Genomic DNA, 18,875 nt, shown 5'->3' on the forward strand with positions numbered 1-18,875 from the left:
GAAATGTTTCAGGCACTGGAAAGACAAGATACCCCGCATATTATGATTTTGAAGAAAATATATGAGAGTTCTACCTCCTTTATTAGACTAGACAAAGACAGTAGGAAATTTAAAATTGAGAAAGGAGTTCGACAAGGAGACACAATATCTCTGAAGCTGTTTACTGCTGCCTTGAGGAAGCTTTCAGAAGATTAGACTGGTCGTAGAAAGGAGTCGATATGAATGGAGAGTACCTAAACCATTTACAATTTGCAGATGACATTGTGGTCATAAGCCACGATCCCAAAGAATTAGAGGAAAATCTTAATCAGTTATGCACAGTTAGAGCGATTTTGGACTAAAGATGAATATGGCTAAAACAAAAGTAATGATGAACAAGTATGCCACAGAAAGAGAAATAATGATTGAAGGAGCAGTAATTGAAAAGGTGGAGTCATATACTTATCTGGGACAAGTTATTAACTGTAATAATGATAAATGGCTGGAAGTCAAGAGAAGAATAAATTTTGGATGGATAGCATTCAGGAAATATAGTCACATAGTGAAGAGCAATATCCCAGTTTGTCTGAAACGTAAAATAATGAACCAATGTATACTCCCCACCATGATTTATGGAAGCAAAACTTGGGCACTCACCAAAAGAATGGAAGAGAAGCTGAGAACTACACAGCGAAGAATGGAACGAATTATATTGGGAATCAGACTGTTAGATAAGAAGAGAAACACATGGATTAGGCAGCAAACTCAAGTAAAGGACATTCTTATCAAAACTAAAGAACTAAAATGGTCTTGGGCAGGACACACAGCTCGAAGACATGATGACAGATGGACTAAGAAAATAACAGAATGGTACCCAAGAGGAGATAGAAGAAAACCTGAAAGACAAAGGCAGAGATGGATAGATGAAATTCATGAGTTTGTGGGTAGTAAATGGATGGCCAGTGCTCAAAACAGAAGGAACTGGAAAGTTGCTGGAGAGGCCTTCATCCTGCAGTGGATTGAAAATGGCTGATGATGACGATGAACTGCTAAGTGTATGGCGTGTGAATAGCATAGTTAATTAATTATAGGTAATATTTGGCCAAAATTTGTCATAACAGCAGTACCATCATTTGTAACTGCAACTATGTTGGTTGCTAGATCCAAATTAAAAATTTGTAGTCCCTCAGAAACTAATTCTAATGTTTTCTTAGCATCGCAGGAACTAGCTATTGGAACTAAGCCCAAATTAAAATCTTCCGCAAAATGGTGTACGTTGATATTTAAATATCTGCGATTTGTTTTGCTAGTCCACTCATTGAAAGTTAGTGAAAATTTTTTCCCATTCTTCTTAATACAATCCAATTCATTTATTGTTTCACATTTGGCATTGTCATAAAACGTATGAATGAGATCCATTACTCGAGTGTTGTTTTTTGGTAATGAATATCCCCGTGTTGCAAAGACTCTCGTATGAACGAGCTTGTTGTAATGTTATTAATGGACAATCCATCCATTGCAGCAAGTTTTGCTATAATTTCTTCTAAACTGCTCCTTTTTACAAAATTAAAAATACTGGCTTGTTTTTGTGGGTAGGAGGAGGTCCAGGTGTTTCTTGCTTGTCGATCATTTCTGTTTTCTTGTCAATTATTATTTTATGAACTGCTTTCAGATGATTATAGATTGCTCATAGATGATCCTTTGCAGCTCAACATTTTATTAATCATTGCAGCATGCCTTGTCTTTTCCAACCTTTTTGAAATTATCCCAAACTTCCGATTTATTTGCAACATTCATTTTGGCCTAAAAATCAAATTAAACATTTTAAATATTTTTATCAATGACATTAATATTTAATAATGAAAGAATGTTATATTATTAGAATAGACATTAATATATTTACTTCCGTTGTTTTTGTTTTTACCAACTAAAACAAGAAATAACACAAACTGCCTATTCCTGCTTGTGGTCAAACTCAAGTGAACAGAGCTGTCGTGGCACGTTGTGTACTGCGTAGTACGGTTAGTACACAGGACTAAACTGGTCTGGTGCACGTGAGCAACACAGCTGATGTCATCGATCAGTCTGTGTGATGCCACATAGAATAGCATAATAGAATGCATTTGTGGATTTGCATGTCGAATATTTGCCTGACTTATGAAGATTAGTTTTACTACAATATGCTTGTGCCGAGGCGATTAAGTCAAAATGTTAACGTTTTTAATTAAATAATTAATTAATTTTTACATATTAATTCTAGTATCTAAAACCAGTTTTTTAAATTTAAAAACCGTTTTTCGAATTTTACAAATTTATCCAAAATAAACGGTCTTTAAAAACCGACAAACCCTAATGCTCTGTTAAGAAATCTTATTGATTCAAATGCACTCTTCTGCCGCCTCTTTCAAAATTACAGAGTATGTGCCGTCATCAATTCTGGAACCCTTACTTGCCTTTATGCTCAATTTTTTCTACTAAACAATCAAATCATAATTTCAATATCATTTGTAGCCCCCTCAGAAACTAATTCTAATGTTTTCTTAGCATCGCAGAAACTAGCTATTGGAACTAAGCTCAAATTAAAATCAAACTATCAAATAAAATCAAAAAATCAAACTAATAGCATACTGTTCATCCTCACTCATACAGCCTCTCTTTACTATGAAGTCATTTGTCTATAAAGATTGATGCAAAGTACCTGTTCAATTCATCAGCAATATCAGCTGGGTTATCCAAGACTTTTTCTCACATGATTCCTTTTCTTCTTTGCATTTGCATACAAAAAAACTCCTTAAGCTTTCTTTTTTTTTTTTCTTTTTTTTTTTTTTTGTTCCCCTAGACTTATTTTCTCATACTTAGCCTGTTCCAATGCCAGCCTAATTTTCTCTGTAGTACTATTACAAATATGTGCACAACAGGTAAATTTTTTTGTTGCAACAACTTAAAAGATGCAATGTATTACATTCTTGAGGCAATAGAACTGTTCCTGATATTAATGAGATTGAAAATGTTTGCTCACGTTGGTTTTCACAGTTGTGCACTGCCTACAGTGATGTTCTTATCACAAAAAAGCAGTCTTTACTAGAAGAATTTATAAGTCTCTGAGGTAGAAAGAAGATCAGTGCCATATAAAATTAAAAGCATAATAAACAGGAACAAGTTATGGAGGCTGCCGATATTCATTTGAATATAATAACCAAAAGATTTTCCTAGACAATTTATTAAAACCTTGTATGATTATTAAAGGCATCTTTAAGTCTGACTAATTACTGGTTTTATGTCATCTTCCCCTCATCCTGAGCATTACGGTACGTATGTCATCTGTTATATTTATTTTTAATCATACGAAAAAACACAAATATTAGCAACCTTTCCATTCTAGTGCCTACACACCAATGGTCACCACTGGCAACTTTATTATTGACTATTGACAAGCAATTATTCTGACTAGGCTATAACATATGCTCTAGACCAGTGCTCCACAACCTTTTTCCTCTAAAGGCATACTTGAGTACTCTTCCAAGTTTCATGGCACACCACTTTATGTATATTCAACTGTATATAAATATCTATGTCATCATGTAAATACCTTTTACATACATTTTTTGTATGTAAATTATAGTTCTTGTATGAAAATTTAGAGTTAAAAAAATTTTTTTTTTCGAGTGAATCAAGTTTTGTGAAAAAAACATTACCTACCTTGAAAGTGTTTTCCTTGTTTTTACAGAATATTAGCTTTTACGCATAAGAGGTTTTTACATAACAAGTACGATACATTACTAGTGGTATTATTAAGCAGAAACTATTTTATAGAATTGATTGAAGTGACATTAAAAGAAAATGAACAAAACTAGATGTGATATTAACCAAAAAAAATTTTTTCTTCATGGATATAAAAATACATTAGTGAGATACTTGAGCCTGTTTTAGGGAACACAAACATTGAACATTTGGTTCTATATTAGAGACAGAAGGCAACCCTTAGTTCATGATCCAGACCCAGCAAACAGGATCTTTTGTCATTTTCTATTAACATTAATGTTGAAAACCTGAGCTCGCAGAGGCATGTAGTTGAAGATGGTAGTCAAGTATTAATAACACATTTGGATATTTGAGGATGCTCTTCCTTAACATCAATCCAAAAACATCCAAAGGGATTTTGGCAAACTTCATTTGTAGAGTTCTAATGTTCTTCAAATCAACAAATTCCTCTTTCATTTTTATGGAAAGCATTTTGACAGAAATATGGTGCATAGGGATTGTGAATCCAATCATACTGTTCCATTTTCGCTGACAGAAAATAATGCAAAAAATTATCTTGTAACATGCTCAAATGTTTTTCAGCCAAATCTAATATTTCTGATCTATCGCTTACTTCCTGAACTGTTGCTATAGCTTCATTTGTCGGTTGGCAAATTTCAAATGATCCACATTTAAGTTTGTTTTGCCATAGCTCAATGTATTCTTGAATCCATTTAATTTGTCCAAACACATTAAAATATTTTGTTTAGGGCCTTGCATTTTCTTGTTTAATTCATTAAGATGCTTAAATGTCTCCTGTTTAAGCAAATTGAGCCAACAAAAGTTATTTTTCAAGTGGATTTAGAAAATGAGGCTCATTATGATTTTAATAGAAATTCCTACATTATACGAGCTTTGACAAAACCTTGCTTCGGGAAAGCCAGAGAACTTTTGTGTGGAAAAGTAAGAAATGACGTTCTGTTCCAGTCTCCCCCAAAAAAAGTACTTCATATAAGCAATTAGTAGCCTTTGACTTCAGTAAATTAACAATACTGATACATTCGCTCAAAGTTGTACCAAGCTGCTCTGGCAAGGTTTTTGCCATTAATGCTTCACGATGGAGGAATCATTGAGTAACTCGTATTTACAGGTCATGCCTTTTTATGCATGACACAAAACCTTGTATTTTCCCATCACAGCCGCAGTGCCATCAGCGAAAATACTTTTACAGTGTTTCCATTAAATACCATGAATTTTCATGAAGTTGTCAGTAACTTGAAAAATGTCTTCACCAGTCATTGTTTCAGAAAGCTTCTTGCCAAATAAATAATGCAATCTTTAATGGAGCCCTAGTCAACAATATGCACAATACATATCAATTGTGCATGGTTCTATATGTCAGCTGACTCATCAATTTGAAGCAAAAAACAAATCAACCTCTTTTAATCTTGCAATGAGAGTATATAATATTTCACTTGATATAACTGAATACATCTCTTCACAGTATCTGCCGAAAGAGTTCAGCTGATACTGTGAAGGCTGATTCAGCTGATACGGTTCACTTCTTTAACAGCTTCAAACCCAACCATAAGTTGAACAATTTCTGTGCACACCGGTCTGATGATAATTTCACCAATTGTATGGGTTTTTTAATTGCAAGCAATTAATCTTGTTACATAATAACTAGCTTCTAACCTTGTCAGAAATTGCAAGAGTAGATGTGTATTGGCTTCTTTTTTTTTTTTGAATTCTGCTTTAAAAGCCACTTAAAAAATTTATATCCTTCTTCATGTAGAATGAATTTGTTGATAACTGTCACATCAAATCACTTGGCACTACTGCCTCATTTCAAAGTTTTTCTCTGCAAACCACACACTCTGGTTTTGGTGACAACACATCTCCACATCATGTAAATCCGTATGCAATATATTCTTCCTTGTTCTGTCTTTTAACAATTCTCGGAGTTTTAGAAGTATCTGATTTCTGTTCATCATTCTTTGATGATAAAACTGAATTGTCTTTCCACAAAAATTTATCCATTTTAAAGGGTCTGTATAAAGTGAAATAAACTTTGCATAAGAATTCCACATGAACGTTTGCAAATGTAAGCTGACACAAAACTGACTGCAAAAGACCATTAACTTCAGGAAGTAATGAAAAGACTGACGAGAGAGAGAGAGAGAGAGAGAGAGAGAGAGAGAGAGAGTGCATGCGCAATGTTGAATTTATGTGCAGGTGATATACAAGTTTATGCAAGGTTGCCAAGCTTACTGAAATAATTTACTATTTGTCATTAGTAATTATAGAATTATATTTTTAGAGATTCTATTATGTTATAATTTCAAAAAGTAGCAATAATCTGGGGAAAATATGTCACACACTGATCTATAGCTTACAGGTGTGCCATGGCTCACCAGTTGCAGAGCACTGCTCTAGACTAGTACATACCTGTTGCCAGTGCACATGTGCTCTAACAGACTAATGAAAGAAGGGGAAAAAAAAAAAAAGGATACCTGATATATCAAACTTGGCCTTCTGAAGTGTTTCAAATACTTCTTCCCGGCTTATCCCATCAAGATATGTTTCCAACTTTGTGACAGCAGCTTTATCTTTAGGGGTTGCTCGCTGGGCACTCTCTGAGAGGCATACAGTGTCTAACAGAATAGTCCCTGGAGGATAGCATTAACAAAACTTAATAAAACTAATATGCACTAATAATAAAAGTACTCTAAAGTATAAGTTTACCTTTTAAGCATTAAAAAAAAATGTCACCTGAAGTTTTAAGTAGATTTATATTCCAAGTATAAAATCATAAACATGAGTTAAAAAGTCTGTTAGAAAGACATGAATTAATATGGATACTCTTACACTTTACTACATGTATACACATAATGAACTGAAAATATATCAGTATTAATACATGTCTGTCATATAATTTGTTATGTGTATATTTTTTTTTACACAAAAATACATTGTTGCCCTCCTTTTAAAATCCAAAAATTTGTTCAATTTCTTCTTCTTCTTTGGATGAAAAAAGTTAAGAATTCACTGAGAGTTATGCTTTTTGGTTTAATTTAGAGTTCTCAAAAATTACAAACTTTTGGGATTACCAATTTGTTATAGCAAATACAATTCCATATTTAGGCACTGTTTACAAAGAAACAATTTTCAGTAAGCACAGTACTAAACAGGCTTGTTTACACAATAGAATGGCTCATTTACATAATTAAAACCTCACCATGTACATATATGGCATCAATAAGAGTGATGTCCTAAGATCACCTGTGCCCGTAGGTTTTAGTTTCATGACATGCAATAAGGAAGTACTGTATATGCTTCCTGCTTTCTTTACAGCTTACTATGTGGTGTAATAAATTATTGCAATATAAACATTCAAAAGAGCAAAAATAATTAAATTAAAAATGCTAGTCCAACGTGAAGTGGTTCTAAATGCAGATCTTACTGTAATGCTCCTCTATGTAAAGTATAATTACACTCCACTAAGTGAAGTATAATTATAAAATGAAAAGGGGAAGGGGGTAACCTTTACGTTTACCCCCCTTGATTACGAATTACTAAGAACAAACTATCAAGGCAAAAAACAGAAGTTCACTTATATGCCAGAATATATGGTATATACATGAAAAATAAACTTGCATAGCACAAGTGCTAAACCACTAGTTACTATCACATGGCTAACAAAAACTTATGCAGGTGACCCCCACTTAATGCTGATAATTCGTTCCATAAAAACAGAGCACTAAGTGAATCCGCGCTAAGCGATCTCCGCATTCCCATAAGATAACATATGTATTTGTAAGCTGCAGTCGGTGCCATAGGTTATTTCCTAATCAATAATAAACAGTAATGAAAAGAAGCACAAATGTCGGTCAAAATATTTAGTATTCAAATATTTGTACATATAAAATATTCTGCATTACATATGTATATAATTATGTGGTAACTATTTACGTATCAAAATTAAACTTAAAATTCCAATTAAAATCATGAATTTAATTGATCTAAATTGATTTAATTTAATTGATGAATTTAATCATGAAAAATGTGTCGATTTTGGGTTAAACTTTGGCCCTCTTCTAAATAAACTAAAAGGGGTATTAATTTTAAATCCCCCGCAGCATTGCCACCCAAAATAAAGTCACCCGATCCTTCGCCGCTTTGAAACCGGGCATATTTTTTGCTTCTTTCAATATGAAACTTCTTTTAGGCATTCGTTTCCACAAAAGTCCTGCTTCATCTATGTTATAAACAGGGCTCACATCTGGTGAGTATGGGCTTGGCAAACCCAGGGTCCTGAGCTGGATATCATCATTCTTCTCTTTCTTGGTGATTCCTTTTTACTTCTCTCTCTCTCTCTCTGTTTTCTCAGGGTAACATGGACTTTTTTTTTTTTTTTTTTTTTTTTTTTGGCTGGTGCAGCATAAGCCTCAGGCTTCCTTGTACCATATGGCTATTAATAATAATAATAATAATAAACTTGTTGACAAGTATAACACACAATACCCCTCTTTCAATAATTTTAACAAGTTCTTTTTTGAAAGTTTCGGCACCTTGATCTGCACTGGTGGCTTCTCCCTAGATTTTAAATCTATTCAACCAGCCCTTACCAGTTTTAAATGGTTCCACATTTTTTTTTTTTTTTTTAGGTGAGTTTTCTTCAGATCATCATATTGGTTAATCTCTCTCTGTCTCTTTTTTTTTTTTTTTTTTTTTTTTTTCATAATATTTAACTTAACTGAATTCTGCATTGGACATTATCTTCAATAAAATTAGTTAAGTCTTTTCCATTTCAATCCTAATAGCCGGCCTAGCCTTAGTTGCTTGCAGTGGAACATCTATCTTTCCTGCTGCTAAAATTAATTCTTTATTTTTTTATAATTGTTCTTAGAGTTAAACTTGCAAGTCCTAAATTATGGCACACATCTGCTTGTCGTTGACAGGAATCGATTCGCTTCAAAACATCTAATTTAATTTTCAAATTCAGTCTTTTTCTTACATTTATAGTCTTCGTACTGTGCTCAGACGTTGCTTTTTCATTCTTATCGGCCATTATTAACTCTGAGAAAATGTAACTGCATTGATTGCATTATTACGATACAATGTTCAAGTAAACTGTCTGTTACGCACGATGTCTAATACTGTACTGAGTGATGACTAGACTTCGGATAAATGCATATAACGCAAATATTACAAGCAATATACTTGATCATTTTTTAAAATGTTGATCTCGGAACTACGTAACAAGTGACTGTACTGCAATTAAATTAGCCCGCAAGAAAATTTCACTGAGTGTGGGAAAATTTCTCAAGTCGGCGTGGGAAACGTTTTAATGCTGTTTTGCTATTCATTTTCAAGCTATCGATTCCATCAAATGAAACGATTTCGTTAAATATGCCAAAAATGCAATCTGTAAAAGAGCGTTATAGTGATCTGTGACAGTGTTATAGTCAGATACGAGTTATAATATAAGAACAGCGTTATAGCAAATCAGCATAAAGCAAACCGCATTATAATGGGGGCCTGCTGTATTCTTTGTTAGCATGTTTTCCAGTAAGTTGCAAGGTAAGAGTAACAAGTAATAATTTTGTGTGCCATGAAGTTTGTTTCTTAATTTTCATTAAGTTTATTTGTGTATATCAGTCTCCTTACGATTAATGACCATTAAAAGTGTAAAGTATTTCTTCAGGGAAATGCTGGGAAATTTTCCTCATTAAGAAATGATTTGGTATATTAACATTAAAGGTCATATTAACATTTCGTATATTAACGAATAAAATTAAAGAATAAAATGACTGTTCCCTGTTAAATAAAAAACTATATTCATACATTTAACCAAGAAATAATTTCATCTAAATTTAGGAGATAGATTTAACAAAAAGTTATCGACTGTGATATTCAATAGTGAGTCGCTAATTGTAACATACAGTGCTGGAAAAATTAATGTTTTTAATGAATAAAAAGCTGCAAGACACCATATGAAATTCATATACTCAGAGTAATACTGAGTGATGAAAATATTTATTTCAAAAGAATAAAAAAAATCAGACATACTTTAACTAATGAACAAAATAATAGCAATTCTTTCTATTAACAATCTGGAATTAGTCTTAAGCCCTTCTTAGATCATCCATAGGGAATGGATGGGAAAGTTACTAGGCATTAGTCACATTCCAGAACTAACCAGCACTCCTCTTCATATATTGTGGTCCAGGGTGAACTATATGTACTGGAAGGCAGTGTATTCTGGGAGAGGAAACAATTCTTTTTTTATCAAGGGAAATCCTGTAATTCTGCTATTTTAAGTTATTTCTCTCTCTTGCTGAAAGTAATGAAGATGATTAAAAAAACCAATTACTCTTCCTAAGCCTAATAAAATGAAGAATCTGAAAGAATATGGAAAAAAAACACTGAAGTTGCTGATGCACATAAAACAGTTGAGTGGCTATTATTGGGTATGATTGAAGAAAGTGGAAGCAGCTAACTAAGGAAGAGCAGATAAAGGCTGAAGAACACACACATCAACTTCAACAGCAGATAGTTACCTTCATCACCTCGATACTCAAGAGAGATTTACTTGTTCTAAAGTAATGGGAAGATATAACAAATAGAAACAACAATAGAACTGTAAGGAAAAGGCTGAAGGAAATGGATCTGAAATCATATCATCCAATTAAGGAGCCAATACTCACTAAACAACAATAGCAAACACACATTACACAGGTAAAACAGCACTAGTATTAGTTCAAAGAAGAGTGGCATAAATTTTTGTTTGGTGACGAAACAAAAATTAATTTCAATGACAATGATTACTGTGGAGTTTCTCATGCAGTGATTCTCTGCACAGCTCATGTATGATCAAAACATTAAGTTTCCTACCAAAGTCACAGTCTGGGGATTTTTCTAAGCCAATGATGTAGAAAGACAGATCTTTTTAACATTATCAATGTCATAATATACATTTTTTTTCCTTCTCAAATGATACTCTCATTTCAAGCACTGTTAACCATAGAGAGTTCATTTTTCAAGATAATTCTGGTCAAAGCAAAGAGCATTAAGAATATTGTCCAAAAATGTTAAAATATATTAACTTGGTCTGGTAATTCACTAGATTTGAATGCCATAGCTCAATGGTTCTCAATCTGTGGTCCGCCAGCTTGTTGAAGGTGGTCTGCGACCATGACAAATTTCATTGACATAATAAACAGGTAATATAAACAAGTAATATATACATAATAAACAGGTAATATATAAAAATGATCTATCAGAGAGAGCCTAGTTGGACCCCATTTAACCCAACAAGAATTGTTAATTTTGAAAAATTGGGCAAGCTTTTATCATCTGTACATTTTGTTCTCTACATCATATATTGAATAACTGGTGTCAGCCTCACTCTTGGTTCACAGCTCTCCATGAATCACTTCAGTCTGATAGAGACAAACAAATGGAGAGACTGCAAGCAGCAGTATCTCCAGTTTATTTAGCCACAACTGACATTGTGCCAATTGTGCATATTTATGTTTTCATATAAACAGTGTTTATGAATCATTATTTACTTTAGTAATTTAAAATCAACCACATTTTGAATAACATGGGTAAGTGGCTTCAAACTGGAACATTGAAATGAAAAACCGATGCTAGTATTGAAGTGGATGTTAGTAATAAAACCAACAATGTTAAATTGCAGAGCTTCTTCAATAAAGTAACTGAACTGAAGAAACTGATGATAGTGAGGAAGTGTAACGATTAATATGAAATAGGTTTAAACATGCAATGGAATTGAAAGTGAACCTAAACTCCAATGTGTTTTGTGCCACGAATAAAATACATCACTAAACAAAATATTGTCCTGTGCAGAAGCTCCCTGTATATGCATATCAAATCAGACATACTAATATAAATATCAGGGATCCACCTATGCAGAAGCAATACATTATTAGCCAGTAAACGAGGTGTGGCAATAACATTCCCAGACTGTTGGAGTTATGTTCAACAAGTTTGAAAATAAACTGAAGTGGTATGTGGTAATACTGAAGTTGTTCAGTAAGCTAACAGGTTGCAAGTAAAATCAGTTTGATTAGTAGTGTTAACATTCTGTGTCATGATTTTGTAATGGTATAGGAATTTTTCTTTAAACGAGAAAAATCTGCAAAAGAAATATATGAAATATTAAAAACTGTTTATGGTGATGAAACATTAGGTCATACCAGTGTGAACGATATAATGTGTGTGTTTGAAGGGTATCAATGTGTGTGTTTGAATGGTATCATAATTACTTAATGCAACTAACAGTAGCTGCATTAAGTAATTCGCAATCAATACATGATGATCACGGGGCACCCAGTGGGTTTTATCTTCAGATTCTTAATGCAGGAAGATTCACTGCTGATAATCAGATCAAAAGTGCTTTCTCCTGTTGCTTCTCTAACATGCTGCTGTATAAAACAACCATTCAAGAAATCCACAAAAGCCTTGCTACTGTGTGGCAACACGCACGTCAATATCTGGAAAGTTAAAGTCCTCTATTATAAGATAACCTGATTTACCAACCCACTCTGTCTATACAGGTGTCTCAAAAATATTGGTACAAACGTTTAGGGGAGGTAGATAACATCTAAAGGAACGTGAATTGCATAGGAACCCATAACCAGAAACGTCACGGGGAAAGTAGTAGCAGAGGCACAAGAAGCAGAAATGACACAAGACAGTAATTAGTGGCAAACATTTATTTGACATAATATTAACAATGGAGTACGAAATGAATGCGTTTCATGATGTTGCTTGTTATGTTTGTTATTTGGATTTTTTAGGAGCATTAGCAACTAAGGCCATATTGTTCCGGGGATATGCGGTGGTCATTCCCTGACCTTTCCGCATCCTCCATATTTGGTGGTCACGGGCTCGAACCCTGGTCTAATCAAGAAGCGTGTGCTACGCACTGCTGCTCCTGCCCACCTGGCTACGGAAGCGCCTCATGATGTTGCAACAGATGCTTGAAGGTTCCACCATGAGACGCGATGCATGCATGACACCGATGCAGCACGGATTGGCAGACACGGTTGAACACACCTGGAGTTTCTTTGACAGTAGCAGCAGTGCAGACGAGTCTCGCCACGAGATCCATTTCTGTCTCCACAGGCGATTCATACACAATAGATTTGAGGGCCCCCCCACAGAAAGAAATCAAGGCTTGATAAATCAGGTGAGCGTGGGGGCCAGGCAACGGGTCCACCACAGCCAATCCATCGACGCCCAAAATAAAAAAAAAATTTTTTTAATTTAAAAAAATTGAGTTACCCAGAGAGAGAGAGAGATGGAAGTAGAAAGGAATCAACAAGAAAGAGAAGTATGATGATATCCACCTTAGGACCCTGGGTTTGCCAAGCCCATACTCACCAAATGTGAGCCTCTGTACCTTGTGTTGCCTAAGTTTAGTCTCCAGCATTGTGCTTGGTGACAGTGTTTGAAGAGGTCAAATATGCTTTGTTAAATATCAGGTTAAATACGTTTGAAAGAGGAAGACAGTACCTTTATTTTTAGTTTCCAAAAATATATTCAAAAATTGTCTCTCAGATTTAGAAAATTTGCAAAACTTCATATTTTAATTGATAAAGGAGGAATCTAGATGCAAAACTCACCAAGCCAAGTTTTGCATCTTGACCCCTTCATATTTTAATTGATAAAGGAGGAATCTAGATGCAAAACTCACCAAGCCAAGTTTTGCATCTTGACCCCTTCATATTTTAGTTGATAAAGGAGGAATCTAGATGCAAAACTCACCAAGCCAAGTTTTGCATCTTGATCCCTTCATATTTTAATTGATAAAGGAGGAATCTAGATGCAAAACTCACCAAGCCAAGTTTTGCATCTTGACCCCTTATTTATTAAGAAATTGGGATCCCTTCCATTTTTTTTCTAATGGAGAACTGATGAATGTTGAATCTCAACTAGTGTTGGACTTCAAGAGTTTGCATCTAAACTGGAATTTTAGATGAGATTTTATACTATACTTGAATTCAATTTTGCAGCTTTTTCAAGTAACATTTGATAAATTTTAACCAAAGATTCCTGTGGAGTTATAACTCAATTACAAAATAAATGGACATGGCAAGTTTTGTATTTAGACCCCTCAACTATAATATAATAATATATATACATATATATATATATGAATAATACTAAAATTCTTATTGCCTCACCATATAGTAACATTGCCATCTGTGGATCCATTAATGAGGAATCTGAAGCAAAGACTTTTTCTGTAACCAGTGTGCTGCAAGAGCCTACCATCTCAATTGTAGTAACAGCCCTAAAGTAAGGTGACAAGTATTAGCATTAAAAAATTGACTTAAGGGCATTCAATAAATTATCTACCCTACAAAAGAAATGAGATAGAGGCAAAAATCTGGTTTTATTTTTCCATGTCACTCCCCTGAACTTCAATACACTTGTTCCGTTTTGTTGGCAATGAGGAAATACCAAATAAATAAAATTCTTTGTCCTATCCATCAAAGAACGCAGAAACAGCAGACTTCAGTTCATTATCATCAGCAAAGTGACATCCATGTAAGTTTTTCTTGAGGTTTTGAAACAGGAAACAGTCACTGAAGGCCAGATCTCAAAGCAGCAGCATGTGACCTGTGCACTGTCCTGAAGAAGCAGCACCCCCTCTGGAAAGTTTTCCATGGCATTTTTCCTTTATGACATCCCTGAGGTTGTATAGTAGGGATGCATATGGTTCCTCAGTGACTGTCTGCTTATGTTAAAGTAGCAAATATACAAAATTCCCTCAGCATCCCAAAAAATGGTGGCCCTAATCTTCCCAGCTGAAGGTTGTCTGAAATTTTTTGGGTGGGGCAAACCCTTGTGCTTCCATCGCATTGATTCTTGCTTGGCCTCAGGATCCCAGTGATGAACCCTTGTTTATCACCCATAACAATTCTGGGGATGAACGTTTCAGGATCCCTTCCATAAAACTCTAAATTCTCCTCACAACACTGTATTCTGAATTGCTTCTGCACAGGTGTCAGAAATCTGAGGACCCAACCTTGCAATGATCTTACTCATCCCCAAATGTTCATGGAGGATGGTTATAACTGTTCCCTCAGATATGTCACATTCCTAAGAGATTTGAGACACCGTTAAACATCTGTCATTCAGAACAAGGGTTTCCACAGCTTGGCACATATATGGAGTGGTCGCTGTCATGGGCCTTCCTAGACGTGGAACATTTTCAATGAACGCTCTACCCCACTTGAAATGTTTTGACCAAAATTTCACCTGATAATCTGAAGGTGCACTGTTGCAATACACAGCCACTATCCTTTCATGAATGGTCTTTGGCCCATTTCTTTCTTTGGTGATAAACTTGATGACTAAACAATGCTCCAATATCAGCAATCCATAATTTGATAAAGGTGTCTTCCTTCATTCTGTTACAGCAGCACAACCTAAAAACATAGTGGGATCAAAATTAGTATGATTCAAGTTAAGATATGTAGGAACATAATAAATCATGAATCACTGAAATATAACTATGGGAAGTACCTTAGGCAGATAATTTATTGAACACCCCTGATATGTAGGGTAAGCAATTTTAATTCATCAAATCTATTTAGTTCAATATTCAATCTAAATATTCTAGATAAACAATTATTATATCTTTTTTGTGATTGTATTACTATTATTATTAAATAAGTGTTTTATTTTAATAATAATAGTTTGCTTAAAGCAATTTTATACCAAATGAACCCAATCATTTAATATCTGATTAATTTACCACATATCAAATGTCCTTCCTGCACAATCATACATGGTCTATTTCCTCTACCCTGATGTGGAAGTCACTGACTAAAATATATATATAATTAAAAACAAACAAAAAAAAGCAGCAGCAAAAAAGAAAACCTCAAGAAAATAAATATCCCAATAGTAATCCAATACCAATAAGTGTTTTAAAATAAGTGGTTAAATAAGCAAAAAAAAAAAAAATCTTACAACCAACTATTATGTTGGAAGAAGCCCCATGCATAACTAAACAATGAAATAGGACTATTTGGAAGACTACTAATTAAATTTTCTTTTTTTTATTGGGTAAGGTTTCCCAATATTTTTTGAAAACAATATGAGAAATCAGATTCAATAATGTATTTACAACCTAATTTTACACTTTTTTTTTAAAGGTAATTTCAAACAATGTTTTAAAACATATTTACATAAAACAATATGGCTTGAAGGTTAAGAAAATAACAGATACTTGTTCAAAGCAGACGTAAAATGCTGTGGATTTTCACTTTTAGCAAATACAATGAACTAATGGGACTCACGGAGAAGACAAAATCCATGGGATGCATATAAATTATCAGGCGACACAGAAGCCTATGGCAGATATAAGCTAGTCTGTAATCAAGTCACAAAGGAGGTTAGGCAGGCGAAGGCAGATTACGAGAAATCTTTGGTAAAGGATGCTAAGAAAAACAGCAAGGATTTCTTTACTTATATAAACTTTAAAAGGAAGGGGATGAATCTGATTGGTCCACTTGATATTGATGGTTCGACTGTTGATGATCCTGCTCAGTTAGCAAACAAACTGAATGAGTATTTTGCATCTAAATTCACACGAGGAGTTATTAAAGTTTGAAAATGGCAGAAGGTTATCAAATTGTAGCAGTGATTAAATCATTATCATTATTACAGTTATTACAAAATCATTAATTGCTTAATGATTTTGTAATAACTGGGAGCAAAGTGGAGGAAAAATTGTTGAAGTTAAACATAAGAAAGGCACCTGGGGGTGGATGGGATCTATCCAGTTATATTAAAGGAAGCAGCAAAGGAAGTAAGCAAACCCTTAGCCATAATTATCAGAGCATCCTTGGACTCAGGGAAGGTCCCCACAGACTGGAGATGTACAAATGTATCCCCAATTCACAAAGGGGGGATCGAAGGGTGACACGAGTAATTGCCGACCAGTTAGTTTAAATTCTGTTCCGAGTAAAATAATGGAGTCACAGGTTAAATATGCATTGCAGGATCATCTAGACAAGACTGCAGCAATAATTCAGACACAGCATGGGTTTAAGGGAAATTTGATTGGATATTATGATGTGGTTACAAAGGAATTGGATGCAAAAAATAATTTTGATATCATATACTTGGATTTCAAGAAAGCTTTTGACACTGTTGCTCATGGAAGACTACTGAACAAATTGGAGCTGAATGGTATTAAGGGCAAGTTGCTACAATGGATAAAAGGATGGTTGAGTGGGAGAAGACAGAGGGTGGTAATCAATGGGTGCTGCTCTTCGGGGACTAATGTTATTAGTGGAGTCCCACAGGGTTCGGTGTTGGGTCCACTGTTGTTTTGTATATTCATCAATGATATTGATGAAGGTATATCAGGCTTACTGTTTTTTTTATTTATTTCGTATGATGTGATCAATACACGAAGGAACCAGTTTTTTCTTGCTTCCTTCGTGTATTGTGGCCGGGATATCCAACCAAACGGTTGGTTCAGCACCATCGTGATATCCAGCCCGAGACGGGAATCGAACCCGCAACCTTTGGGTTGTCAGGCAGTCACTTTACCTACCCGGCTAGCCTGGTCGGCAGGCTTACTGGTAGTGCCTGGTAGGAGTGTATGGGGAGGGGGGATTCTTATTATTGAATACACCATGAATTGTCAAACTAACAGAGTAAGCTTATCTGCGAAAAGATCTAAACCTCCCAAACACTTCCTAGTTCATTTCACAAATATACATAGTCTCAATTCTAATCTCAACGATGTCCATTTCCACTTGCAGTCTACCAAACCCCGTGTACGTTTTCTGACAGAATCTCAGTTATCGGTTGATTCAACTACTGCTCATCCCATTTGCCCAAACTATTTGCTGTATGATTCCTTTCGCCTCATAGGTGGTACTTGTGCATATGTCTGTTCTGATATTCCCTGGCAGAGACTTAGCAATTTGGAATCTACTCTCTTTGGTCTTCTTTGCCTTAAAATCTCTCTACCTCATTGTGTCAAATTCATCTGTTGTCTCTACTGTTCTCCCAACTCCACTAATCACTTGAAGCTCTTTGACTTCCTCTCTTTGCAACTTTCCTAACAGTGAAGAAATTTTCCTTGGTGATTTTAATGTTCACAACTCCAGCTGGCTTCTTTTTTCTAGTCACACCAACCCAGCTGATCGAGATGCCACGAATTTGCAATTACTGATGACCTTGCACAGATTGTTCATTTATCTACAAGAATACCGGGCAATCCTAACCATTTGGCCAACATGCTTGATCTTTTTCTCACAAACACCCTTCTAAGTACACAGTCAAAGTGAGATCACAACTTGGCGATTTCTCTTCTCCAATGGAGCCTTTATCTCATGGCTATTCACAACATCATTTTGTTTGGCATTACAAGAATGCAAAATGGGAAGAGCTGCAAGATTTCTTTTCTTCTTTTCCTTGGTCCGATTACTGTTTCAAAACTTCTGATGTCAACGTTTGCTCAGATTGCGTCAGTGAAATTGTTCTTTTAGGAATGGAATCCTTTATTCCGCACTCACTTTAAAATCTTGTCCTTTATCTAAACCTGTTCAAGAGAATTGCACATCGTAATTGGCTTGTTTCCAATTCTTTAGTTTTTTTTTCTGCCTACACCACAGGTCTCAATAATTGTAAAGCAGTTATTAATCAGCCCAAACTAGATTTTGAACAGGCTAAGAGTAGAAAACTTGCTTCTTGCCCTAAGCATTCTGGTCTCTTGCCAAAGCTATTGGCTGCAACTTTTGCCTATCTCTGCTCCCACCTCTGTCAAAACCAGATGGTTCTGTTGTCACTTCAGCCAAGGATAAAACTGACCTGCTAGCATCCCATTTTTCTTCCAACTCATATATTAATGATCTTGGAAAAACACCTCTCACCATTCCCAGCATACGCCATTCAATGCCTTCAGTGGTCTTCCATCAAAAGAATGTCAGGAGGATTTTGATGAACCTTGATGCTAAGAAAGCTCCAGGTCCTAATGGTATTTCTCCACTTGTTCTCAAAATCTGTGCTCCTGATCTTATATCTGTTCTTGCCACTTTTTTCACTTTCTTATTCCAAAGGTGTTTTTCCTTCTGCTTGGAAATTTGCTCATA

At 34.9% G+C, this 18,875-nt stretch overlaps 1 protein-coding gene across 1 annotated transcript in view; it reads right to left on the minus strand.

Moving 5' to 3' along the window:
* The window catches only part of LOC150090874 (uncharacterized), a 628,907-nt gene that overhangs the window by 490,424 nt on the left and 119,608 nt on the right, over positions 1–18,875 (minus strand). Inside the window, exons 5-6 of the mRNA XM_090375379.1 lie at positions 13,938–14,047; positions 6,234–6,389 (exon numbers count right to left, since the gene is read on the minus strand). Coding sequence (XP_090231505.1) covers positions 6,234–6,389; positions 13,938–14,047 — 266 coding nt within the window. The remainder of the gene's footprint in view (positions 1–6,233; positions 6,390–13,937; positions 14,048–18,875) is intronic.

The sequence above is a fragment of the Mastigoproctus giganteus genome, chromosome 1, assembly GCF_048544385.1.
Source record: "Mastigoproctus giganteus isolate SK-2022 chromosome 1, ASM4854438v1, whole genome shotgun sequence".
Lineage (NCBI taxonomy): Eukaryota > Metazoa > Arthropoda > Arachnida > Uropygi > Thelyphonidae > Mastigoproctus > Mastigoproctus giganteus.